The 26,292-nt window shown below is 44.3% G+C and overlaps 2 protein-coding genes across 11 annotated transcripts in view; one reads left to right on the forward strand and one right to left on the reverse strand.

Moving 5' to 3' along the window:
* The window catches only part of SDCBP (syndecan binding protein), a 36,586-nt gene extending 26,584 nt beyond the window's left edge, over nt 1–10,002 (forward strand). Inside the window, exons 4-9 of one of the 2 annotated variants that reach the window (XM_012534897.3) lie at nt 620–729; nt 3,501–3,662; nt 5,365–5,540; nt 6,890–7,061; nt 7,767–7,858; nt 9,067–10,002. In XM_012534897.3, coding sequence (XP_012390351.1) covers nt 620–729; nt 3,501–3,662; nt 5,365–5,540; nt 6,890–7,061; nt 7,767–7,858; nt 9,067–9,121 — 767 coding nt within the window. In that variant the 3' untranslated portion in view covers nt 9,122–10,002. The remainder of the gene's footprint in view (nt 1–619; nt 730–3,500; nt 3,663–5,364; nt 5,541–6,889; nt 7,062–7,766; nt 7,859–9,066) is intronic. The other variant, XM_004274990.4, reaches the window with a different exon arrangement.
* A 494-nt stretch (nt 10,003–10,496) lies between these two features.
* Nucleotides 10,497–26,292, reverse strand: part of NSMAF (neutral sphingomyelinase activation associated factor) — a 58,693-nt gene continuing 42,897 nt past the window's right edge. For 3 of the 9 annotated variants that reach the window (XM_049700741.1, XM_049700745.1, XM_049700746.1), the window contains 14 exons: nt 24,367–24,418; nt 24,141–24,261; nt 23,639–23,770; nt 22,869–22,911; nt 22,395–22,558; nt 20,861–20,969; nt 18,503–18,561; nt 16,287–16,354; nt 15,464–15,531; nt 14,933–15,056; nt 13,914–13,997; nt 12,882–13,032; nt 12,339–12,441; nt 10,497–12,211 (listed from right to left, as the gene is read on the reverse strand). In XM_049700741.1, the coding sequence (XP_049556698.1) occupies nt 11,947–12,211; nt 12,339–12,441; nt 12,882–13,032; nt 13,914–13,997; nt 14,933–15,056; nt 15,464–15,531; nt 16,287–16,354; nt 18,503–18,561; nt 20,861–20,969; nt 22,395–22,558; nt 22,869–22,911; nt 23,639–23,770; nt 24,141–24,261; nt 24,367–24,418 (1,543 nt within the window). In that variant the 3' untranslated portion in view covers nt 10,497–11,946. The remainder of the gene's footprint in view (nt 12,212–12,338; nt 12,442–12,881; nt 13,033–13,913; nt 13,998–14,932; nt 15,057–15,463; nt 15,532–16,286; nt 16,355–18,502; nt 18,562–20,860; nt 20,970–22,394; nt 22,559–22,868; nt 22,912–23,638; nt 23,771–24,140; nt 24,262–24,366; nt 24,419–26,292) is intronic. The other 6 variants (XM_049700744.1, XM_033437614.2, XR_007472778.1 and 3 more) reach the window with 5 other exon arrangements.

Raw genomic sequence — 26,292 nt, forward strand, 5'->3', positions numbered from 1 at the left:
AAAATTCATTTTAAGTCACAAAGCATGTCAAAAAGAGCTTTTGGAAATAGTACCTGACTTTGCTACTCGGTTAAATACTGTCAGTATTTAAATGTACTGTTTCCAAGATTTCATTGGTATGTGCTTTTAACATTCCTAAAATGATACGACACTAAATAAATTTACAAGCTTTCAGTTTGTTTTTTGTAGTTCAGAAGAATCATTTCATAGCTGTGTTTACTGAATGAATTTAAAAGGTAGCTGACTGGACAGTGTACATTTTGGTCCGTTGTTCTTAAGTGGAGAATCAGTGGTATGTTTACAAAATTCCTAATCAAATAGGTTTAAGAAAAAGGCAAGCCAAGGTAATTTGGAAAAATTATTTCTACTCTTGAGTATTGTGAAATCTGAGGTTTCAGTTCAAATGTCTTATTTTACTTTCATCTTTAACTTTTTCTGTATTTTCCATTTCTACTTGTCATTACAGAGAGAGTGGGATTTTCCAAATTGCTAATTTAAATCCATCTTAGATTTTATAAGTTAAATGTAATTTTTTAACACAAGTAAAAGTCCATAATAACAACAGTTTTTGAGTATTCTATCAATGTTTTTTCTTTATTCATTTATTCGTTTATATTAGATCTCTATCCTAAACTGTATCCGGAGCTCTCTCAGTACATGGGCCTGAGTTTAAATGAAGAAGAAATGCGTGCAAATATGGCCGTGGTCCCTGGAGCACCAAGTCAGGGGGTATGTATAGTGTGATTTTGAATTATGTGAAATCATACTTTACACGTAGATATAAGCTAACTCGTCTCTGTGGCTAACTCACAAATGTGTAACTTTAGCATTGACCTCTTCTCAGGGATTTTAGATTGCCTTCTAGATATCGCTTTTTATGTAGTCTACTTATGTGCTATGGCCGCTTTTCTAATTTATTAGGAGTTAAAGATTCAGATGCCTCTGACTGGTCCATTCTCCTTCATCTTCTGCATTTAGTCAGTTAAAGACCTAGTGATTCTGTTTCTACTGTGTTTCTTCTATTCATGTAATCCATTCCAGTCCTGGTATAACCCTATTCAGGGTTCCTGTACTTGTAACCTAGATGATTATAGTAGTCTCTGACTTTTCCTCTAGTAACTTCTTATATCAAACAGTACTAGGCTGCTGCTGGACTCGTCATTCTGAAATACAGGTCTGTCATACCTTCTTGTTGCTCATAATCTTCTAACGTTAAGTCTAAAGTTCCTTGTAATTAGACACCAAATTCTCGGCTTAAATATAGTGTATCTCAGTCTTTTGTTAAGATTATTGCGATAAGACCACAGTACTTTATAGCACTTGTCATAATTATAGGTAAATGCTTAACTTCATGAAGATGGGGTCCATGTCTGTGTTGTTGCCATGACCCCAGTGCTTAACACAGTACCTGGCTTTTATTTATTCACCAAATATTTATTAAAAACTTACATGAGTCAGGACAGTTGGGACAATAGAAACCACACTAGATTTTTCAACAGAGATAACTTAAGAAATCACACAGGTTGAAGAATTTAAAAACAAAAGTGGAACACAGATGTAATTGCAGAAGGTAGCTGCTTCTCCTAGGACTGGGGCGCTACACAGGGTGGAGGTTGGAATTATCAGAGCTGACAGGCATGGTGGAAGAGCCCTGTGACCTGGGCCTGAGGCGGGGACGCTGGCTGTGGGTACTGGTGCCTCTGACGGGTTGTACCAGGGAGGCTGGTCCTGGGAGTGTCAGTAAAATCTGGAGAACGGAATCAACTGCTGTCAGCAGCGTTAAGGGATAGACTGAGGCAGTGCTGCTAGCAGCAGGGGGCAGGCAGGAGGAACGAGACACTTGCCCTCCTCCGCGTGTGCTGGGTGCTAACCAGAAACCCCTGGCAGAGGAGTGTGTCATTTGCATGGTCAGGCCCCAGCCGCACCAGCTAGGGTGGGTTCGGAGCTGACAGTAGCTTATACCTGGTGCTGCCTGCTCCTCTGACCATTCAGTATATCCACATGCTTCCTTATAGTTTCCCTTAAAAGATGCAGTTCTTCCTAAGATTGAGGTTCAGCAAATATTTTCTGTTAAGGGAACCATGGTAAGTATTTTAGGCTTTGCTAGTCACATATGTCAGTACAGACAGAGAACTCGAAAGCCTTCAGGCAGACGTGAACTTGGCAGGCCTGAGAGACAAGGCCTAGGTGATGGGCAGACAAGGCAGAACATGGTAGTAGATGGCATTGGAGGGGTTGGCATTGGAAGGGTAGTCAGGGCCAGGTGGCCTGCAGCCTCGTAGCTGCCCTTGGCAGGAGGGGGCAGAGGTCACGTGGTGTTGATCATGCGGTCTTCTTAGTAAGAATACTAGGCAAGTGCTTAACAAAACTTGGTGGAAAGAATGAAGATTTCTTTTCCAAAAGCAAGGCCGCTGCAAAGCTGCTCCTTTTTTTGTCCTATATTCCAGCGAAACGAAATAATTCATTTGCTTCTTAAGTTTTTCTTTTTCTATCCTATTACCTAATTTTCCTGTGCTCTTATAGCTATAATCATTGACTTTTTGTAATTCTTCAAAAGTTACATTTTCTGGTATTGTGTTCTAATTTGTAGTATAGCTCTGTGTTACGCCGATAGACCATCAACTTTGGAATATGGTATCATAATTACCATGAATTCTGAACGAAAAAATTTGCAGTCTGTGGTATGTGTGTAACTGAGGTTCCTCTTTCCCTATCATTGCTGCTCTGAGCATCACAGTTATTAGGTAGATCAGAGCTTTTTATGATAGATTCCAATTAAGAAGCCTTGGTAATAAATAAGCTCTTCCCTCACTGTCTCTGGTAGAGGGTAAAGGGTCCGCTTAAAACAATAAACTGATTTTGGTCAAGAAAACTTGAAAAAATGAGGAACTTGAAACAATGGTACCTGACAGAGTCCCTAGTATAGCTATTCTAGGGCTGTTTGGTGTGACTGTTCAGTTGGTTAATCCATAGATGTTTATCACTGGGGACGAGAAATACCATTTGACTGTCTTGTGTGTGTCAGCACTCGTATAACATGCACTTTTCATCCTCACAGTGGAGCTGTGAGCTAAGAAGTTTTCCCCTTTTATAGAAACTCTGAAAGCGTAAGTAGATTGTTGAAGATTGTTGAAGAAGGCCATATAAAAGAACCCTCTGGAAAATGCTGAGTGAATTTCAAAAGTATGATATGGCCTTTTTAACATTCAAGGATAATTTGGCTTGAAGACAAGCCAAAGTACACATGGAATAGATGCCAGTGAATTCACGAGGCAGCAGAGAGAGTCTCTTGGAGACATAGATGTGGGAATAAGTTACCTGAAGAATTAGTTTAAAAAAAAAAAGTCATTTTTGCAAAAAATCAAATTTTATCTGAAGGAAATAATTTTCAGATTACATTTTGGGAAACCACAACTGAATATATTCAAGTAACTTATCATTTTAGAGTTTTTCAGGGAGAATGTTTTTAAATATTGACAGGTTGTGTATGTTTCTGTCAGCAGTTGGTAGCAAGAGCTTCCAGCATGAACTATATGGTGGCTCCTGTAACTGGTAATGATACTGGAATCCGCAGAGCAGAAATTAAGCAAGGGATTCGGGAAGTCATTTTGTGTAAGGATCAAGATGGAAAAATCGGGCTCAGGCTTAAATCCATAGATAATGTGAGTATTTTGTACTGTTTATTTGAATTTGTCTATTATTAAGGGATCAACGTTAGAATAATTTAAAATGTAGGTGCTTTAGTTTTAATGGTGCTCTGTGATCGAGAGTATTTTAAATCCGACGTTCCACTTGGAGACGCCGCCCCGTTCTGAAGAGGCAGAGTTGGGACTTCCAGCATTACCGTGAATGAAATTTTTTTTTCTTTTTTGAGTCCTTTTCTTGGAATAAAGTTGACTAGTCTGCCTGTAAACATAACAGTTTATACAAGTAGAATTCTGGCATTGAAATAGGGCAACACATGAGGAAGTTAAGGGAAGACTGACCAGTGAGAATCAGTGGTCTTATGATGTGTGTTTTTAAACTAAAAGATCATATAACTTGTTGTAATGTGGTTTTACAGGTCTGTTATTTCCATCCTTCAGTTTGGGTTTAATGAGGCATTTTCTAGGCAACAGTGACTTTCAAAAGTACTTTAGAGTTACTTTTGCCTCTCACCTTACCAGACTGAAGAAATTAAACCCGGTTACTCTGAGGAAACGTTCAGGAATGTTGAGGATGTGCTGAGTCTTCACCCCGATTTGTGGGTTTGGGCATTATTTATTGGATTCCTTTTCAGTCTTCTTAGCTCAGTGTGACCACCTTTGCACATAGAAAAGGATGGTGTGGCCCATGGCGGAAGGTGGCTGAGGGCATTGTGTTTGTCTTTGCACACTCGTGGCTTGTGCAAGACACGTGAGCTTGCTGCTCTGGGAAGCTCGGACTTCTCTGCTCTCCCTTCCTGTTCGGTGAATAGAGTACACTGCTGCCCCTTCCTCTGTCCTAAAGAAGGAGACCACACTCTTCACAGCCCGTCCCCCACAGCAGTTATCCTTGCAGTGGGTTTGTCCACTTGACTGAAGCTCGTTGGTCCAGCCACTTTGCTGGGTGCCGCCTAGTTTCAGGCCCTGCCCTAAAGTGTAAGACATGTGACATCATGTCTGCCCCAGCTTAAGGTGGGAGAAAGGATCCAGCCTTATAAATGCTTTCGTATTGATGTCTTACCATGCTTCCTTTTCCTTTATGCTACTTATATTGTGCTCAGCATCTGAGATTGAGAGTTTACATAAGTAAAAACATCCCTGTGGGTTTAGTTCTCAGGTACTCCTACTTGAGTTTTCTGTATTTACTTCATAGTAGATTCTTTTAACTGGAATGGTATTGAATGTGCCCACCTTTTTAGGCTGTTAAATCTAATCGTAGTGATTATGCATAATTTAGCAAGTGGGCAAAGGAATTCTTCAGCTCAAAAGGTAGAGTTCTGACCTTAGACTAACACTTTACTCCCTTTCCCCCTAAATAATGATCAGGTGCTAATACCTGTTTGGTATTTTATCAAACTCATAGAAGCTTACATTTATTACAGTAATCTGACTTTATTTTCCTTAGTCTTTTTATTCCAAGATGGGGGGGGTGATGGAGGTTGGTCGGGTGGGTCATGATTTGAGGTAGAAATTACCACTGAGATCTCACTTTTTTACCTATTTCTTAGGGTACTGCCTTGATAAAATTTTCAGTTTTGTTCTTGGGGATAATGACACATACTTACTCATGTAATTTTTTAATTTTTAAATAGGGTAGATTCCTAACCAGTTGGTTCCTAATTTTCCAGCATTTTTAAACATGTAACAGTGGCAAATGACCGGTGATTTTCCTGTTCTCTAGGGTATATTTGTTCAGCTAGTCCAGGCCAATTCTCCGTCCTCGCTGGTTGGTCTGCGATTCGGGGACCAGGTGCTCCAGATCAACGGGGAGAACTGTGCTGGCTGGAGCTCCGACCGAGCACACAAGGTGCTCAAGCAGGCTTTTGGAGAGAAGATCACTATGACCATTCGTGACAGGTGAGCTGACTAAACAGTCCACGGGGACACTCAAGACTCGTTTTCCTTTTCTTGGGCTTTTAAGATTCTGTGAATGTAATATTTTGTTGCAGAAAATGATCAAATGTTTCTGATTAGCCTTCTACCCTTGCAGTTGTGCAGTGCAGATTTTTCTTACGTAGTTTGACTTTTTAAAAATAGCATTCTGGTTTAGCATACACTTTATTCCAGAGCTTATAGAAATCGGTCCTCTAAGAAGTCACTTTCCTTTCTTAATCTGTTTCTCTAGAAAATAGAAAAGAAGGATAGAAAGGTAACTAAGCAGGCGTCTCAGCCTTGCTTTCCGGTTTCCTGCTCAGGGTAGACACGTGGTGCAGGGCCCCTGCAGAACTCCACGGGGTCTGCAGGTTCAGGAAACCCAATCTGGCCTTTTGGGTGGATGAGGCTCTAGTTGTCAGGTGGGAGGATGGAACGCTTTCTTTAGCTTGTTTATTTATATTGGAAACATTCAGCACACGTACTGCGGGCTTCCTTCCTGGCCACATGGGCGTTGAGGGTGGACCTGTATCACATTGTTAGCTTTAGGGGTTTTATTCGTCTTAGTTAAATTTGTTTTATCTACCTGTGTGTTTCCATATCACACATGGTAGGTGGTAAACATTTTGTAGCGGAATGCCACCTTTGCTTTATATCTAAGGAAAATTTCAAAAAGTAACTTGGACTAACACGAAGACATGACTGTTGTGAAGTTTATAACGTGCAGTTCGTATTTTGTCATGAAACCTGTGCAGTCACGTGGCAGCAGAGTTGCAGAGTGGGCAGGTGCAGCTGGCGGGCGGCCGGTGCACGCAAGCACACGGCCGTCTTAACCACCTTTTCTCCTAAGGGGCTGGGGAACTTCCGTCTCGCTGCTTCTGCGGTTCTTCTAAAACAGAGCAAAAATATCTTCTATAAAGTTTTCGAAATCAAGATGTGAGAAATATTTTAAAGGTTCTAAACAAAATAAGTATTTCCTAAGAAGTTAAAAAAGATAAAAATTCATTTTTAAGACTGATTTTTGTTCAAACCTGTCTTCATGTTAAATTACAGCGAGTACTGTAATTTCAAGGGAAGAGCATATTGATAACTGCATGAAGGTTAAGTGTTTGATGCTTATAAGAAGGAAATCGTAAGGCAGGCAAACTGTAATGGAATTTCTTAAAAAGTCATCTTTTGCACTAAGATGTACAAAATCCGTGCCAGACATACTAAGTAGCTCTTATTGGAAACAGTGAGTTTATTGTGACAAAGTATCCAGTATGTCAGAATGGAGATCCATGAAAATGCTTACTTTGGAATTAAAGTTTTAATTGGAGCCATTATGTTTACAGGCCCTTTGAACGGACAATTACCATGCACAAGGACAGTACTGGACATGTTGGCTTTGTCTTTAAAAATGGAAAAATCACATCCATAGTGAAAGATAGTTCTGCAGCTAGAAACGGTCTTCTCACGGAACACAACATCTGTGAGGTCAACGGACAGAACGTCATTGGACTGAAGGTCAGGAGCACAACTTAGGACTCACTCTGCTGCAGTTTGATTTTAGCAAAAGCGTCTTTTTCATTTGTCTATTTCACTGGTGCTGTTATTGACCAACCTGTAGAAATTCAGTGGGGTCCTGGGCTCTGGCCGTGCTCTCACGCTGGGGCTACCACCTGGAATTGTGGCTTCTGTAGTGGGGGGCAGGGGCTAGGCTAGATCTCTGAAGTCCCTCGACCTAGAACTGTGGAGACCTGAGCACTGAAGATTTTGAGGACACCCTGGATGGATGAATGATTGCTTTTTTCAATCCAGGAGTTGTAGGAAATGCGCAATAGTTTACGTTCAGATTCGTACTTCATTCTTATGGTTTATTCCCTCCACATATTCCTAAATAGAACTGGTTTTCATTAAGACCTGCTCGTTTCATTAACCTGGGTTAAGAATACAGTTAGCCGAGGGGCTATGGTAATATTGTATATGGGGACAGTGATTTGATCGTACGTGATGAGAAGAATGATTTGTTGGCTGATATTTTCAACTCGGTGTGGTTCTGTTGAATTGAAACTTGGTAAAGAAACTAGAAAAACTATAAATACCAAGGGTCAGGATTTTAGAGACATTAGCAAAACCTCGAAGGACATATATTTTTTTTTACCAACAATAGTTTTATATGTATTTAACAAAGCCTCAGTAGAATTAATTTTCATTGTGTGTTTTCAACAGGACTCTCAAATCGCAGACATACTGTCAACAGCTGGGAATGTAGTTACTATTACAATCATGCCTGCTTTTATATTTGAACATATTATTAAACGGTAAGTAGACAAATTCTTCAACCTGATGCTACGTTCACATGACCTCATAGAAGCACTGTGCTTCTTGTAATTCTCAAACCTTTGGGTTTTTTTTTTACCTAAGAGATGACATTGGCATTATCTAGAAATTTGAAGTAAATTATTTAAATCAGAGGAGTTGGTTGGTAAGGATGACCCCTCACAAATTCCCAAGTATGGAATAAAATCCACTTCCTAAATTTTGATGTTTCCTAGTAGAAAAAGGTACACAGCAGGGGTGGGCAGGCTCTTATCTGTTTTCAGTGAAATCGTAGTTGTGGTCTGCCTGCAGCTCCTCCGCTCGGTAGACACCTGCTTATGGTTCATGAAGAATTCTTGCATGTGGGGTGTTGGAGGAAGTCTTTTTTTTTTTTGGCTGTGTTGGGTCTTCATTGCTGCACGCGGGCTTTCTCTAGTTGCGGCGGCTTCTCGTTGCGGAGCACGGGCTCTAGGCACGCAGGCTTCAGTAGTTGTGGCACACGAGCTTAGTTGCTCGGTGGCATGTGGGATCTTCCCAGACCAGGGCTGAAACCCATGTCCCTGAACTGGCAGGCGGCTTCTTAAGACTGTTCCCCCAGGGCTTCTCTGGTGGCACAGGGGTTGATTCCCGGGAGCATCTCAGGAGGCAGCAAAGCGTGTGGGGTGTGCTGTCCGTCCATCCTCAGGAATGGGACTGGAAAGCTGAGGAGGGAGAACAGAAAGGGGGCGGCCAGGGCTGTCTGCCCAGCAGCTTCTACACTCTGGCTTGGCTCAGCCAGTGTAGAATTCTTCTTGCAGAATCTACCTTGCATGTGGAAACAGAATTTAAAATATTAAAAACATACCACCTGTAATGGTTTGTTTCAGCTTCTGGGTAGAATGCAGCTAGCCGCTCTTGGGGTCTCGGCGGGGAGAGTTGTCAGGGCTGATCCTGCAAGAGCTCACTTTTTTTAAGCCAGTAACAGCTCCCACCCACTTCCTGCCAACAAGTGGCATTGTCGTCTTCTGAACTATCCAGCCTTGATATACAAAGAAACAAGGACTTTTCTGTATCTTATCTAACTTTACTAGCCAGGATGCAGATAGCTTTTCACACTGGGTATTTTGCAAACTACTAGATTAAAACCTTCCCCCGCATTCCAACCTGATGCTCACAGCGCTAGTCTGGATTGGAGTTTTCTCGGTATTTAATAGAAGTGGCTCTCTTGTAGGATGGCCCCGAGCATTATGAAAAGCTTGATGGATCACACCATTCCTGAGGTTTAGAAGCCGCGGCGCAGTGGAAACTTCACTCAAGTTCTCCCGTTTACATCTCTGGCAACGTACCTTTCTATTATGCACATGAAGCTTTCTAGGAGCCAGCAGGCGTATTTCCTGTCTTACAGCAGGGCTGGGGATCTTACTGTCTGATCCGGTATCTTGTTCAGACTTCAAGATAGTTGTAGCCTTATCCTGATTTTACAGTTGAAAGACTTACTTTTGTAGACTAGTGTGTCTTTACTGGAGACCGACTGATACAGGCTCAGCTCTGTTGGAACCAGTCACCTTCAGTCTTGGGTATCAGGTAGTGCTGTTCATATCACTTTAGTTCTATGGTATATGTGCATTTTTACTGTTACCCATAGTACATTTAGAATGATTACTTTTTTCTTTCAGTTCTGTTTGTATAAAACACCAATTAAGTAACACTGGTTTCATTCCATGTAAGCATTATTATATAGTGTTGTTAAACGGACACTAGCCCAGAGCAGTGTAACGGTACATGCTGAGCACAGCACAGCTGCTCAGCTGCATTTGAGATTTTCTAGTCCTTGGGTAATGGAAACTTCTCCTCAGAGTTACCGGTATCACTTTCTGAGAAATGAATCACTCTATATGTAATGTAAAAATTCTTGTGCTCAATAGGAGAAACTTTGACTTCTTTTCCATGTGTAGATTAAGTGGGATAAGACCTGGCTTTAGGCACTTACATGTAACCCAGCTGCTCTGGGATGTCTTAGAATGCTATCATTTGTTCCATTTCCTGACCCCGCCCTGCAAACAGAATGACAGCGCCACTTCATCCTGATTTGTTTTTCCTTCTCTTTGGTTTATGACTATTCTATTTTAATTGAAAATGTATAAATAAAGTTAGAGTTTAGTCTGTCTGTTATTGCATCATTGGAAACATTAGGCCTGTGGGAGAGAGTCATCTCCCAGAGCGGCCGCCACCCGGGAGCCTGAGGAAAGCCCCTCTGTACTGAGAGGGCCTGAGTGTCGGGAGAAGGGCCTCCAGGCGGGAAGCTGGACTGCACTGAGCCTATTGCTTCCCTGGGGGCACCCAGGCCGAGTCATAGTTAACATTCAACATACCCCAGGGCTTGAAAACGGTGTAGAAAGATCTTACGTCACATACTTGCTGTGGTTCAGAGGTCGTCAGTGCTGCTGCTTCACAGCTTACCTCGTGCGAAATTCAGAGAAGCCAAGCACGGCACGTTTCTCAGTTTGATTCTCTACCTCGTTATCTGGACTTCGGTCTGAAGATAGTTACTGAAGCAGAGGATGATGTTCACGGTACTCAGTATGGTTTTCTGGAAGGATCAGTACTTGAAGTACCCAGTACTTTGTTAATAAATCATTTAAATGAGAAAATGAAAACTGCTTTCATTACAGAAAAATATTTTTAATGTCATGGAAAAGATGGGCATTTAATAGCTATAATGAAATAATCCTTCCCCAGGTTCTTAGAACCTGGGGCCAGGCGGTTATAGAAAGTAAGCACTCCGTGGAAACACACATCCCAAAACCCAGCGGGCAGCAATTGTGTCGAGTAGGAAGACATAACGGAGTGCCTCGGCAGCAGAGAATACTCACATTTTCTTGGAAAGTCCTTAAATTGTTCAGTGCTTTTGGGAAGTTTCCCCAGCTGGTTTAGTATCTCTTAGCTACGCTCTTTGCCACCCAAACTTGTCTTCTGACCATCGTCATCCTGGGCTGACCACCTGCCTTACAAATGTTAACGTTTTTCTCCCCAGTACTGCCACATCTCCATCTGCCTTAGAGCATGACAACTAATGGCTTTCAGTGAAGTCACCATGATTTATAAAGTTTAAAACCACAAATTTCTCATGTGGTAAGACTTCTAACTACTATAATTGCACGTTCACCAGGTCGTTTAAAAGTTTGGTTTAAAACATTACATAGAGTTCAATAATATTCGAGGAAAAGGCACTTAATACTGCAATTTCCAGAACATAATTTGTCTGTCTTCCCCTCCCGTGATGACACTGCTACACTGGTCGTTCATCCACATACACGTTACGGCACCTGCGAGAAGAGACGTGTGGTTAGGGGGTGAGCTGACCAGGCGGTACCACGTGGTCTTGTCCTATAATACAATCTGCATGAACTCAGAGTAACTACTCAGTACAAGGAACTTGCGAGGAATAAGAAACTATTTGAATGTAAAGCTAAAGCAACTGGGAATTGCAGAACAGAATACAAATATCATATACACCTGTGACAAAAGTCAGGCAGCAGATGAGAGAAGTAGGGAATTGGTGTGAGTTTGCTGGTTTACTTCCATTTCTGTCAGGAGTCAAAGTGTTATTTAAAGCTTGTGAGCTGGGGAAGAAAGGCATAGACAAGTCACTTCAATGTATAATGTTACGAAGAAATAACCACACACAACAGTGACAGAGGGAAGAGAGTGAAGGTGGGCAGTCAGTAGATACTTATAACCATAGCCATTACAAGAATTAACCATAAATCCTCCAAGTGCTTGAGAGGAGAGGAAGACGTGCAAATGTAAGCAGAGTGAAAACCCAACGGGCAGAACGCTGACGCACACAGCAGCGCATCCTTCAACAATGTGAGACATCTCCAGAAACCCAGCTGCAGTCTTCCCAGGATGAGGCCCGGGGGGGGGGGGCGGGGGGAGTCTGGGAGGAAGACTTCATTTCCACTGTGATTCATTACTTTGGTACCGTTTCCATTACTTTTGTATTGTTTCTTCCTACCGTGTGCATGTATTAAATGCACATACAGCTTTTACTTGGCTTTTAATTCTCCATGTGGAAGTTAAAAACTTCCATTCTGGAGTCGAATATCTCTCAACCCAAGAGATGCAGGTGGCCTGGCCAGCCAGGATCTGGAGGGGAACGTCCACGGCACAGAGGACACACGGGGAGTTTTCTGCTTGAGAAGGGCTCGTCTGCTGGTGGGAAAAGCAGGTTTGGAGGAGTCAGGTCAGCGGCAGACAGCTTACCTGTGTGGCCCCGGATTCTCTCCCTGATCTTCCCCCCGAGAAGGTCCCAGACAAGCAGCTCACCGGACTGACTCCCGGATAAAACAGAATTTCCGTCCCAGAGGAAGCACCTGCAAGAAGGATTCAGAGATCATCCTTTCACCGTTGGTCATGAAGGAAGGGCCAAAGCAGGCCCTGCGCCGTGATCGTGAGCCTGTCCATAAATGTCTTCACCACGAGTAACTCGAGAAAGTGCACCTCTGGGGCTCTTCCGAAGTCATAGAAGAGATGAGCATTCCTGTCTGCACATCGACGACGTTTAGACAGCCGTCTTCTCCTGCGCTGAGGACGTGGCGACTGTCTGTAACACAAGGCGGAACGTGGATACGGGTTACAGCTTCCCAAGTGTGGTTTAGATTAACCTGAGATTTTACTGCTGAATCCAGGGGCCAAATGTTCGCTTGAGCTACAGCTGCTTGTTGTATTTAACCAATGATGACTAGCCTCTCCCTGAAACGCTTCTGTTTTTAAGACACTGGGCTGATGACCCTTTGGTGTGAATTCATTTACACCTTATAAATTAATTTCTCCAGTGAGGTGAGGAATTAAGAACAGTACCTGATACCGCTTTTCTGATACAAATACCACATATACCGTATTTTACCATGAAGCAGCCTTACCCATAGGCAAAACCTCTTTTTATCAGCAAACAGTGCTTTTCTTTTTATATTCTTATTATATATTTCAAAATAATAATTCCAGTTCCCCTGGTGTTAGCTGTATTAAAAAGGCTAATACTACCTGGGCTGAAAGCAGTATCACATACAGTCCCTGAGTGACATGGAATCTGGTGCAATACGGTGGCTGCAGTGAGGTCCCAGATAGTCACTGTGCCTTCTTTGGTGCCTGAAACCAACAGTGTGCTTGCAGCGCTTAAACTGATTGTATCGACCTAGAGGAGAAAACAGGCGGTACTCCATTTAGAATCATGGTCACTGAGCTGCGTTTCCCCAGCCCATTCTTTCAACACCACCTACTGAATGATAATTCATTTAAAAGTGAAATTCTTCATATGCCAGTGAATACAATGAAGTATTGCTGGGGTAAACGTAACACTTTTCAAAAGAGCCTAAAATTGACAGTCTCAGAATGATGACTCCACGAGTAGTAAGTGGTAGCAGGGTGCCGGACTGCCCGAAGCACAGCGGCTCCACGATCACCTGGGGAGGTGGGCTTCTCTCGGGGTTATCCTCGCACACCCTTCTTGAACTACACAGTAAATAATATGTCTCAACCCCAGTCAGTCTGCTGACCGTGCAGATTCGGCACCAGTTCACAACCTCAGAGGAAAGGCAGTAGTACCGCAGGCCACGGCAGGAGATGCAGCCGTGACCTCGTGGAGACAGAGCGGGTGAACAGGACGCAGTGCCAGGCTTGTGTGCCCGCTGCACACACCATGCAGACAGGTTGGTGTCCTCACCCTAGACAGAGGGCCCCCTTTCCACCCTTGGTGTCAGAAAACACATCTAGTTGCCCCGATAGTGTGAGGATACCCAGGTATTCAACGTCGTGCTCAGACACTGGTCTTTTGGAAGTCTAGCTGGACGGTAGCTAATTCTCAAAGAAACAGCAAACTGGGGGAAAAGAGACAAAGAAGACTTGGAAGCCCAAAGAGCTCCAAGAAACGAGCTGAGAGTTTGCCTGTGCTCTCCCCTCCGATGAGCAAAATAATAAGCAAAGCAAAAGGTCGTAAACACACAAGTGAAGCCAAGAACCTCCACCACCCCGGACGGGCCAGCTGGGCTCCCGTGTAGCTCTGTTGCCGGTACTCACGCTGACATCGTGCTCCAGCTCGGCCAGCAGGTCAAATTGGTGTCTCCTGGAGCCTGGCATCTCTGCAGGAACCCCGGACCACACCTAGGACGGGACCCATTGCAGAAGGTAGTTGCAAACACTATAAAAGCATTTCTAACACGTGCAGGAAAAACTCTCCTGACTGACCAACTCCCCAGCTGCCAACAAAATGAAATGTCGTGAGGCTCGGTCCCTCTGCCACATGCCTGAGCTTTTATTCCCGCCACCACGTGCTTCCCGAGAGTCTGCTGTACCCGTGTCTGCTTCCGTCTCTTGCACTTGCTGCTGTGACTTAAGTATTGTGTGAACTAAAGAAATCAGAGTGCGGAAGTGTTGTGTCTATTAAGGTTTTGAGAAAACTCAAAGGCAAGTCACCAAAAAAATTTACTGAAATCACACGTAGGCAAGAAAACTCACCTACAATAATGTCCCCCCTCAGAGGCGGGGGCACAGAAATGATGAAAACGTCTTGAAGAAATTCTAATGGTTTTAGGTTCTTGCTTTCTGTTTATATAAATGCAAATTGGAAACCAAAGAGGATGAATACTGCTGTGGTTTATGCAATAAAGTTGTGCAGAATTCCAAAGAAAAGGCCAAGTACGGTCCTACGTCAATAATGGTGAAGGGCTGTGTGTTTCTGTGTTCTGACTTTAAATACAATGTCTTGCCTTACAGCGATTCTCCACTTTAACTTGATATTTACTGATCAACTGCTAGTTCCTTAGCTGCGTGAGGTAAGGGGGCTGCTGTATGTTTCCCTCTAAGTCCGCTGTCTAATGCACCACCCAACCCCCAGCGGAACACAGGACAAACTCAGGAAAACGTCCTCTTATATTAAGATAATAATATAAACACACTAAACACAGGCAATAACCTTCCACATCCTTATACGTCACTCACACTTTGTGAAAAAGTGACAACACGTCAACAGCAGGGAGCTGAATGGCTTATAATATCTGTATTATCCAAACATTTTAATTTAGAAATTGTATATAAACCTTCACAGTAGAGTCCCACGACGCAGAATACAGCCTGTTGTCATGCCAACAGATCTTACTAACAGCATCATCGTGTCCCATTAATGTGTCTTGGCGTCTTCCAAATGCAATGGAATAAAAATAGCTAACATAAAAGATAACGAGAGCTATTAAGACAGCATTCCAGCTTAATGTTAACACTCTTAAATACATCTTCAAGAAACCTTAGATCATTTAATTCTATACTTATTAAGGCCCACTGGAATTACAAATTACTTGTTCTCATGTTATTAAACCAAATACTCAAAATGTGAATTTAAAACTAGAGATTTCCAGGTCTGGCTCATCTGTGTTTTTACCTCAATTTAAAAACTTAGAGGAAAATAGAGTCCGACTGGAGAAATTACTGGATTCAGATAATCACATCCAAACCCAACTGTCCTCATCTGTTCTCTTTTGAAAACAGCGGGAGATCCGCCCTCTCCTGCTTCACGTCCACACAGGGAGCTGCACTGCGTGTGGAATCGCGAAGGGGCCCGCGCAGATACATACACATTGTTATCCCACGAAGAGCTTACGACAGTGGCATCTCCTGGTAAAAGTAAACACGATGATAAAGCCTGAAATACAAATGATCCAACATTAATAATTTACAAAACTTAGTGAATCCTTAATGGGGTAAAGCTATCTTACAGGTTCCCCCAAAATTCATGCTCGAATTCCATTTATGTTGGCCTTCCTCACATTCATGAAGTTTCTTTTCATCTGGCTAATTCCAGGTGCCTAGTTTCTTCCCAAATGTAGGAAAGTCAAAAGGGTGTCGAGTGCACGAGGACCTAGCCTGACGGTCCTCACTGCCCTGGGCTGAGGGACCCCTACTCACATCAGAGTGAGTCGCGAGGGGTGCAGGTGGGGACTGTCCTCAAGAATCCGAACACCGGCTCTGGGTTACAAGACTCAGGTGGGGAAGGAAAGCTTCCAAAGGTCTTTAGGGAATTTCAGAATCTTTCGGATGCTTTACATTAACAATAAAATGTATTTTTTCAGAAGAACTGATTTTCTAGTATTAGGTATCCTATCAACTCAGAAACGCATTAAGTTATGTAAGCAGCACACAGACATTTAGTCTGACAGTTCCAAAAAAGGCAAGATTTACTAAGGAGAATTCTACTTTTTAGGTTACAGATAAAACCACAACAACATGAGAAAGGCAGCCTGAAAAAATTTCTAGTTTAGAAGGAATCTATCTAAGGCATTCTGAACAGAAATAAGCCCGATTGTGTGGGAAGAAACAAACTCATATATGCGTGTATATAAAACAAACTGCTACATGAAATTCCACCGTAACCCTGATGTGAAATTAAAATGAACTCACCATATTTGAAAATGATATACTTCTTTGTAGCATCTTGGATTCTTTGGAAAACATCTTCAAGGTGGAATCTAATTTAATAATGACAAAGCAAACATATAAGAAAGATTTCCTGACCCTTACAGATGACCAGCACACGCAGAGGTAACAGGCGAGGTGACCGAGGGTCATGTCCCCGATGAGGATGCTACAGTCTGTGGAATTCTATGATCTGCGGCTCCACAACAAGGAGGTCAACTTAAAGCCATGACCGAAGGCAGATTTAAGCCTAATTACTGACAGAAGCTAAAGAGGAAGAAAAGAGCAAATTTTAATATTAAAGAAAACAAAAAGATTTGGGCAATGTTTTTCTTTTTCACATAGCCCAATTATGGTGTGATATCCTTGTAGCGTATGACCATTCATGGAGGAGAAGCACTAACTTTCTAAATAATAATAAACTAGAGATTACAATGTCCAAGCTCTTAATTTCCTTGCCTAACAGAAGCTTTTAGAAGTGCATCAAGGTAAACCTCTTAAGCGACAACACTGCAAATTACAATGTGCTCCAAACATCCCATATTTGCAATATGTAACATTACGGTTCCTAATTTGAAAACATACAGCATGATAAATAAAAGGTCAGATGAGCTTCAAATAATGTCTTCTGTATAGTAAAATCTAATATTTCCACCTAATTTTTGCCAACACCAACACGCAGACGTGCACTGGGGCGTCCGACAGAAAACAGTCAGCCAGCGTGGTGTGTAAAGCTGCTTTTCTCAAAATCAGAGGTTCCCTCTCGTACTAGAGGTAATCACATCAGAGGCTGCTGAGAGCTGGTCCCCCAGGTGATGAGGTCACCCGTGGGGTCACCCATAAGCCTGGACACACACCACCTCTGAGGAAGAACCGTAACTCTGGGGTGATCGTCAGGGTGTACATGAGTCAGTAATGCAGGTGGAAACAAAAATGCGTATAGGTCAGCAACATGAGTTATTAACGCTGAAGAAACAAACAGAAAACACAAAAGCTTCTGACTGAAAAGAACCCCCCATGCCCCCTTATTCGGCAAGTTCACAAAGAAGTGCTAGGCTTACTAAGCCTCAGGGTTAAAGCCCTGATGCTCGTAAAACTCACGGTTTACAAGGTCAGACCAGTACAGGGAACGGGGGGATTTAAACCATGACAGACAAATCCAGCCAAGAATGCCGGCTTTGCTAACAGGTCAGGGTCTCGTCTCGGGGGGTAGCGCCGGCAGGAACCCTGGCAAAGCGCGACTGCTCACTCGTGCCACCGCGTCGTCTCGGTGACCCTGGAGTGGCCCCGTGTGTACGCCGCATGTGAACCAACTTTGGTCCACAGTGGGATCATTTTCTGTGCTTTGTGGAAAACTCTGCTTTACGCAATCTGAGATCATAGTTGAAAGAGAAAGGAAGGACGCTACGGATGTGAAGCCACGATCCCAGAACCTGAGAGCAGTAACTCTGATTTGCCCGGAGGTGTGCAGCTGGACAGCACCTTTCCTTAACTTAATGGATGAAAAGCAGAATTTCCTACAATGACGACCAAAGCGCCAGTAGCCAGCCACTCATAGCCAGGTACGAACTCTGTCCACCAGGCAGCTAAGCGACTCGCTTCTCATCTCCACTGCCCCCCGCGCGCCTGTCAGCATGCTTCAAACGGGACGGGGACCAGATAAACAATGACTAATGGTGTAGACGGCCAGGAAGGCTTGACGCTTAGCCCTTTCGTAGGATCAAAACAGTGAAGTTCCAGTGTGTCATCAAGCTAGTTACAAGTCCCATCAAACAGCCACTGCAGGGCTTCTGTGTGACTTTGGTAACGTGTAAGACATTAACAATGTGTGAATTAGATTTCGAGCTAAATCCTCCAGTCAACACCCAGAAGCACACACCCAGTGACGAATGTGAAAAGCTGACAGCACGTGTGCCCTATGCTGGCGACGCCCCGTGTGCGGCTCAGCCCTCAGGGCGGGAAAGGTCCCAGCACACGCTCTCGCCGCCCCAAATCCTGGGAAAACTTATCAGCAACAGAGAGGGATTTTTCATTACTGTTTTTGGCTAATCACAGTGGAATGTTACACAATACACAACAAACTAACTGCTCAAAGTTTATTTTACGTGGAGGCAGCACATGAAGGTACAGTCCTGGACCGAGTCAGGAAACTTGGACATTTGTGATTCCAGGTAACCCCCCTTTCAGGTAGGAAAACCTACCTTGTGAGGTTGTAAAGACAGACGACCCACTGCGAGAGACTGCTATTCCAGTGACTGCCCTGTTGGAAAACAAGGTTTCATAAATTACCATCAACCACGTGCTAGGACACCGGTCTCCTTCAAGGCCTTGATTTAATTCAGCCCAAGTGTCTGTCATCGTTTTCGTCACAGCTCGTTCTGCGGGACCTGTCCCACCTTCCACCAGGCGTTAGCAAGTCATGGCTTGGCAACTTCTAATTCTGTCCTGACAACGCCTGCGGCTGGAAAACACCCCGACCCTTAGCTCCTGGGCCGCCCTGCACAAAGGCTGCCTGCCCACGTCTGCCCCCTAGATAACCAGTAATGCTAGGTGACCGCCACCCAAACCACTGACGCCCCCCGAGCAGTCACTGCACTCGCTTCATCACTTAGCATCTGGCCAATGACAATGTCACCGTCTGGTCCTGAGGCAGGCTGGGACGGGGACCCTTGGCCACAGTGCCTGCACCCGGATGAACGTCTCCTCCGGCAACAGACACACAAAGAAACTGTGAAACTATAAGGAACTGAAAATAACTGCGTGCGTGCGCAGCTGGGGCAAATTATGGGCAGCAAGATACAAAAAGACCAAAAAACCCAACTGCCACTTCTGAAGAGCTGGGAGCAAAAGCAGGGCACTGCCCGAGCCCCCTGCACACATCACCACCCAAGGGGTGGGCACGCCACCTAAGCCCCACTCCAGCCGACCCCTGGACACACCCCTGCCCTCACCCCAAAGAGGAGACCAGCTCGCCACTGCCTCGTGGGCCCAGCAAGGGCACCTGCTGTTTGTTCTCACTCCCCTCCCCCCGCGGCAGCAGGAGCCCCAATAAAGCCTTGCCTGAATCTCCTGTCTGGCCTCTTATCAGTTTCTATTGATTAAGGAGGCCAAGGACCCTGACTGGTATCAGTCCCGGCACGTCCTCTTAAAGGTTCACTCATGTCTTCACTGCCTCGGGTGACAAGGCCCCTTTCTACGTGCCGTTTAGAGAAGGTGACAAAGGAAAGCCGTGTTATAACGAGTAAGGTGGGACTCTGGGTTGCTTTGCAGGAGGCTGTGCTCTGATTTGGAGCCACCGATCGGACGGGGACCGGCCCGTTCCGTTCCACCCATGACCAAGTGTACGTGATATCAAAAGTCAGACAGGACGTCGGTGGCCCTGGAGCAGAACAATGGGCCTCGTCCCTGGCCCTGAGTTTTCTTTTCTGGAACAGGATGGGTCAGCAAGGTCAGTGCTTCCCCAGCCTTCCCACCAAAGTCCATCACTAGCCCTGCAGACAGGGGACCAGGGACACTCATGACCCCTCTAGGGCCAACAGCAAGCCTGATTTTGGGGAAGAAAAGGTTTGTTAGTTTTTTTAATAGATCTTTATTAGAGTATAATTGCTTCACAATACTGTGTTAGTTTCTGTTGTACAGCAAAGTGAATCAGCCATATGCACACACATGACCCCGTATCCCCTCCCTCTTGAGCCTCCCCCTCCCACCCTCCCTATCCCACCCCTCCAGGTCATCGCAAAGCACCGAGCTGATCTCCCTGTGCTATGCGGCTGCTTCCCACCAGCCAGCTATTTTACATTCCGTAGTGTATACACATTGATGTTACTCTCACTTCACCCCAGCTTCGCCCTCCCACCCCATGTCCTCAAGTCCATTTTCTACGTCTGAGTCTTTATTCCTGCCCTGCAACTAGGTTCATCGGAACTTTTTTTTTTTTAGATTCCATATATATGTGTTAGCATACAGTATTTGTTTTTCTCTTTCTGACTTACTTCACTCTGTATGACAGACTCTAGGTCCATCCACCTCACTACAAATAACTCAATTTCATTTCTTTTTATGGCTGAGTAATATTCCATCGTATATATGTGCCACATCTTCTTTATCCATTCATCTGTCGATGGACACTTAGGTTGCTTCCATGTCCCAGCTACTGTAAAGAGTGCTGCAATGAACTTTGCAATGTTCTCTGTGTGTATAACACACACATCTGTTACCATGTTTTAAAAAAGATACATTTTCCCTGACAATATCAGTAAATGCAACACGTGGGTAAGACATATCCTGTTCCTCCCCGAAGGTTCCCACCATCAAGGACTGGAGGTGCCGTGTACTTCTCTGAGAGGCACACGGCTGCCTGCTGTCTGCAGACCCCATCCCGTGCTCTAGAATGACCGACAGCAGAAATGACACACACCCATTTTGTGCCAAGCTTTCCCATGCCACACTGACCCCTGGTGGCTGTTCACTGCTATGGACAGCTTAGGGGGATTAAAACCAATCAAGACCCCCAGGCCAAGACCCCGGCATGTGCGAAGCCGCGGCCGAGACGTTCTTACTCTTTGTGGATTTTGTGCTGCTCGTGGAGCTGCAGTCGCGTGATGTTACTCCAGGCCAGCGTTCTGCTTTCTTCGGTCAGGTCTTCAAAAGACTCTTCACCTGGAGAGACTACGTTAAATTGCAGCTCAGTCAGTCAGCTAAATTTCTGACCAGTGTCGGAGACGACAAGCGTCAGAGGCACAAGATTTTCTATTAAAATCAAATAACCAAGAAAGCAAAACGCCCACCGAAACAGAACTGCTTCGAAAGGTCCATGTTAGTCAAGGGAGAAGAATGAGGTGCATCATCGAAATAAAACAGCAATCATTTGGAGAAAGATTAAAAAGTATCTTTGAACACTGCAGGTCTTTGTATACTTCTATCAGTGTCTGCAGAGTTTTCACTCCGCCCCTAAACTGGGAACTTCAGGAACCATGACACTGAGTAACCATTTCCTTGTCAGCAATCTTTGTAAAAACCTGACAGTTCCCTAAGAACACTGCCGTTTGCTTTTGGCTTCCAGACACAGGAAGAAGAGATGAAACCAATTACTACCACGCTCCTGGACAGGACTAGCTAAGCAGTCCCTTCACTTCTGTTTTAAGAAAGGCTGGAACAATTTCCCTTTTAAGATAATCCTCGTGGATGGGCCTGGTGACTAAGCAGAGCACGGGTTTAAGGGCATCACGAGATAATCTCCAGTCTTCATGACTTAACCCCAGAGACGCGCTGCCGGCCAGCCCTGGGTCGTATGACCGCGAGAGGCCCAGCTGTGTGGCCCGAGAAGCCTGGACACTCCTGGGACGGAGCGCAGAGCGGGAGAAAACGAGAAATCCAGTGACTTTGCTCCCGAGGTTCCATACAGTGTCAGACTCCTGGGGGTCTGAGGCTGTCTTATGTGAAATGTAAAACGTGGAAAACTGGATGAAGGGGAGCACCTTCTCCTCCCTTTCCAAATACCAGATGTGACACAGTCAAGTTCATTTCAGCACCTGGCATAGACACTCTGTAAATGTCTGTCAAATGACTGAATAAGGAAACAGAATCAAATGAAGAAAACAGAGCACCCCGAATTCAAGATCTGTGTGTCGGGGTAGAAGAGGAGAGTCAGGACGCTGGAAGTCGTTCCTGGGAAAGAGCAGGAACGAGCAGGGCGACGGGGACTGCTACAGCAGTCACGGCCAGGGCGGATCAACAAGAACACAAGAATGGCTAAGAATCAAACACCAGCTGGGCAAACCTCAGAAAAGAAAGAACATAACAGCAACAATGAAAACTACTGCCAAGTCTCATTAAGTTACCAGAAAGTAAAAGTGATTTGATTTCCTTTAAGGTCAAAAGTTAAAACAAACAAAACAACAGCACAACAACAACTAAAAAAACAGAAAAGATCTGTTTGTTTGCAGGAGAAATGCAGTGAGACAGTAAGACAGAATCATCTCTAAGCTGCCCAGGGTTCATGATTGGTCTTCTCTCCAGAATCCTCAGAAACGTCTTAATCAGAAAAGAGAAACAGAAGGTGCTCACATTGTTTATGCTCTTTTCAAAATTTACCTGGAGTATCTGCCGTGGAAGCATTGTAACTGGAGGGCTGGGCCAAGCTTTTAAACTTTGGGGTGATCCTTCGAGGATGCGGTGTCACAAAGAGCTGCTTTGGTGTCTGCCCAAACTCCAAGATCTGGGTGAGCATGGCTACCTTCTCATCAGGGTCCTCAATGCTTTAGGACAGAACACAAACCACGTGGTGACCTCTAGGTGCAAGCTCCTTGATCTGTATCACTTGAAATTTGTGCATTCAACAGGAGAGAGATTAACCCTCAAACAGTAACAGACGCTGCATGCCGGGACTGTCTAGACCGTATCACACATCTTTAATTTCTGAGGCTCGGTGATGTACACAGCGGTAAAAGCAAGCCGTAATTCACGGTAACACTTCCATGCCTTAATATCATCAAATAACTGCACTAATCATTTAGTCAAAGAGGTCATTTGTACTCACGTAGAAACTCCTTACTGACATATAAATACCTGTTCAAGTCGACACCTCCTTCGTAGGTCAGGGGATGAAACACTGAAAAAAAAAGACGTAAAACACTATTGAAAGATGTACTATTTTGTTACAATATACACTCTGTTTATTTTAAAAACTCAACAACTTTAAACTTTTATTCAAAGAAACTGATTTTCACTTTGCGAAACAGCCTGATAATATCCAGCTTGGGTAAGTATCAAGCTGAACTCTTATCTTTTCTGAGCAGCGATCCAACTGGCTGTGGGACGGTGGGCTACCTCAGGGTGCTTCTCGGTCAGCAGGCCTCTCCCCAGGAGAGCGCAAAGCACCCTGTGTGGCATGTGAGGGGTCAGGTCCACACCCATCCCCGTCGCCAAGGCTGAGAAGCCCGGCGGAGGAAGAACCGGCCCCGAACAGGAGAGGGCGACCGCGGGCTTCCCTCCGCTCAGTCACAAAGACACTCTGGGGCCTTCGTGGGAACCAAGGCCACCGTTCCATCCTGCTCTGACTGAGCTTTAGTAAAAGTGATGGAATGGGAAGAGTACATGCTAAAATTAGAAGACTAGCAAAAGACCTCTTGGGACCATGGCGAAGCGGGTATTTTTAGACAAAAGCACTTTCTCTCCCGCCTTTCATTCAGTTATCTAGTCTGGGGTCGCTGAGCCAGGAGGCACCGTCCGCTGAAACAAGATGCTTCTGCTAAGGAAATAAGCTGCTCTGAGCTCAGTTTGGGGGTTGCTTTTGTTCCCATCGAATGCTAAACGGAGTTTCAGGGACTGTTACACACCATTGTGGGCTCCAACAGCATCCCTCCCCTTCTGCTTGTAGCCAAACACGAGATCGATCCACTCATGAAGGTGCTCTGACACGTAATCGCTTTCCAGTGCGTCTCTGCTCTTCTGGAGAAAGTCCTCGGGACCTAGTAGGTTAGACTCGATCAAAACACCCCATTCCTTTCATCTATCCATATGCAGACAGAGCTTCTGGGACAGGCACGAGGGACATATTTCTTAATGAGTCTCCCCCCAGTCATATAAAATATAAATTTTGGGGGTTGGGCGGAGAGGCAAAAACCATTTTCACCACACTTAGCTCTCTCGTATGCATAATAATGGTTTTACATCACAGACTCATAGAATACTTAAAATTTGGAATAAGACTTTACCATCTCATTTAGGTAGAGGATTATACTGTTATTTTGAAAAATCTAAGCAACTAAATAGTAACACTGAAATTGCACGACTAAGTAGAGAATTTCTATAATTCAATACTTCCAAGGTGGTACTCACTCCGTGCCCAAGGGGGGAGTTCTACGTCATCAACCATCTGCCCTCCTTGTCTCTTTCCCAAATCCAGCTTCAAACTATTGACTAAAAAGCTGACATCATCACCATAGAATTCCGGAATCAGCTGAAAGTTTCAGGGGAAGAAAAAAAAAAAAGAACAGTAACAAACATTTTTTAAAGCAGTCACAAACCACAAGCCCAGTGAGTCATTGGCTTGGTAACTGCTTACCTCTTTAAAATCAGTCGCACCGTCCAAACAGTTTTTCCAAGTTTCTGCAATACTAAATATGAAAACAAAATTCAACTGATTTTAAATCTAGGGAATGGAAACAGCAACAGCAGCACTTTCTAGGCCCCTGGGTGCTATTCTACACTTTACCTAAACCACATCATCTCGCTCATTAATCCACAATCCCCAGTATTCACAGGAGCTACCCCATCAGAGGAGCTCACGTGGATACTGGGGATTCACAGAAAACTCTGGGCCCACGTAGGGAGTGAGCAAGGAGTCGGGATATGGACCTGGGGGTGTCCCCAAGTCCAGGCCAGGGACCTCCCCCATACATGGCCTCATCGAAGGGCCACTCGGGGCAGGTGCTTAAACATGAAAAATCAGCAGTTATTTTAAGGGCTTATTTCGAAAAGGGATTATAAACAGACATGTGCAGAGCTTAGAAAAAGACTGTAAAGACACAGACCAGGGCTTCCCTGGTGGCGCAGTGGTTGAGAGTCCGCCTGCCGATGCAGGGGACACGGGTTCGTGCCCCAGTCTGGGGAGATTCCACATGCCGCGGAGCAACTAGACCCGTGAACCATGGCCACTGAGCCTGCGCGGTCCAGAGCCTGTGCTCCGCAACGGGAGAGGCCACAACAGTGAGAGGCCCGCGTACCGCAAAAAAAAAAAAAAAAAAAAAAAAAAAAGACACAGACCAAAAGATGAACAATGAGTGTTATCTCAGTGTGGTCAGGTGCCACATGAAATTTATTTTCTTCTTCATATTCTGATTTTGGGGGGTAAGAAAAGATTATAATAAAAATTATTTAAACACTCACAGGGATTGTATTCAATTCACAGCAAGACTATTTAGAATAATGAAATGTTGGAAACAGCCTAGGTGTCCAACCATAGAGAAATAGTTAAAATGGTTAAATTACGGCATATGTTAGGATGTGATACATTAATTTAAAAAAAAATCACCATTTTGAAGAACATCCAATAATACAGGGAAAACTTCAAGATCTAACAAAAGGCTATAAAATACAAAAGGCAGGACAACAATACTGTATTTAAAATATGTTCTCCATCACTAATCATTAGAGAAATGCAAATCAAAACTACAAAGAGGTATCACCTCACACCAGTCAGAATGGCCATCATCAAAAAATCTAGAAACAATAAATGCTGGAGAGGGTGTGGAGAAAAGGGAACCCTCTTGCACTGTTGGTGGGAATGTAAATTGATACAGCCACTATGGAGAACAGTATAGAGGTTCCTTAAAAAACTACAAATAGAACTACCATGCGACCCAGCAATCCCACTACTGGGCATATACCCTGAGACAACCATAATTCAAAGAGAGTCATGTACCACGATGCTCATTGCAGCTCTATTTACAACAGCCAGGACATGGAAGCAACCTAAGTGTCCATCAACAGATGAATGGATAAAGAAGATGTGGCACATATATACAATGGAATATTACTCAGCCATAAAAAGGAACAAAATTGAGTTATTTGTAGTGAGGTAGATGGACCTAGAGTCTGTCATACAGAGTGAAGTAAGTCAGAAAGAGAAAAACAAATACCGTATGCTAACACATATATATGGAATCTAAAAAAAAAGAAATGGTTATGAAGAACCTAGGAGCAGGACAGGAATAAAGACGCAGACGTAGGGAATGGACTTGAGGACATGGGGAGGGAGAAGGGTAAGCTGGGACGAAGTGAGAGAGTGGCATGGACATATATACACTACCAAGTGTAAAATAGATAGCTAGTGGGAAGCAGCCGCACAGCACGGGGAGATCAGCTCGGTGCTGTGTGACCACCTAGAGGGGTGGGATAGGGAGGGTGGGAGGGAGATGCAAGAGGGAGGAGATATGGGGATATATGTATACGTATAGCTGATACACTTTGTTATACAGCAGAAACTAAC

Source organism: Orcinus orca, chromosome 17, assembly GCF_937001465.1.
Source record: "Orcinus orca chromosome 17, mOrcOrc1.1, whole genome shotgun sequence".
In the NCBI taxonomy this organism is placed as follows: domain Eukaryota; kingdom Metazoa; phylum Chordata; class Mammalia; order Artiodactyla; family Delphinidae; genus Orcinus; species Orcinus orca.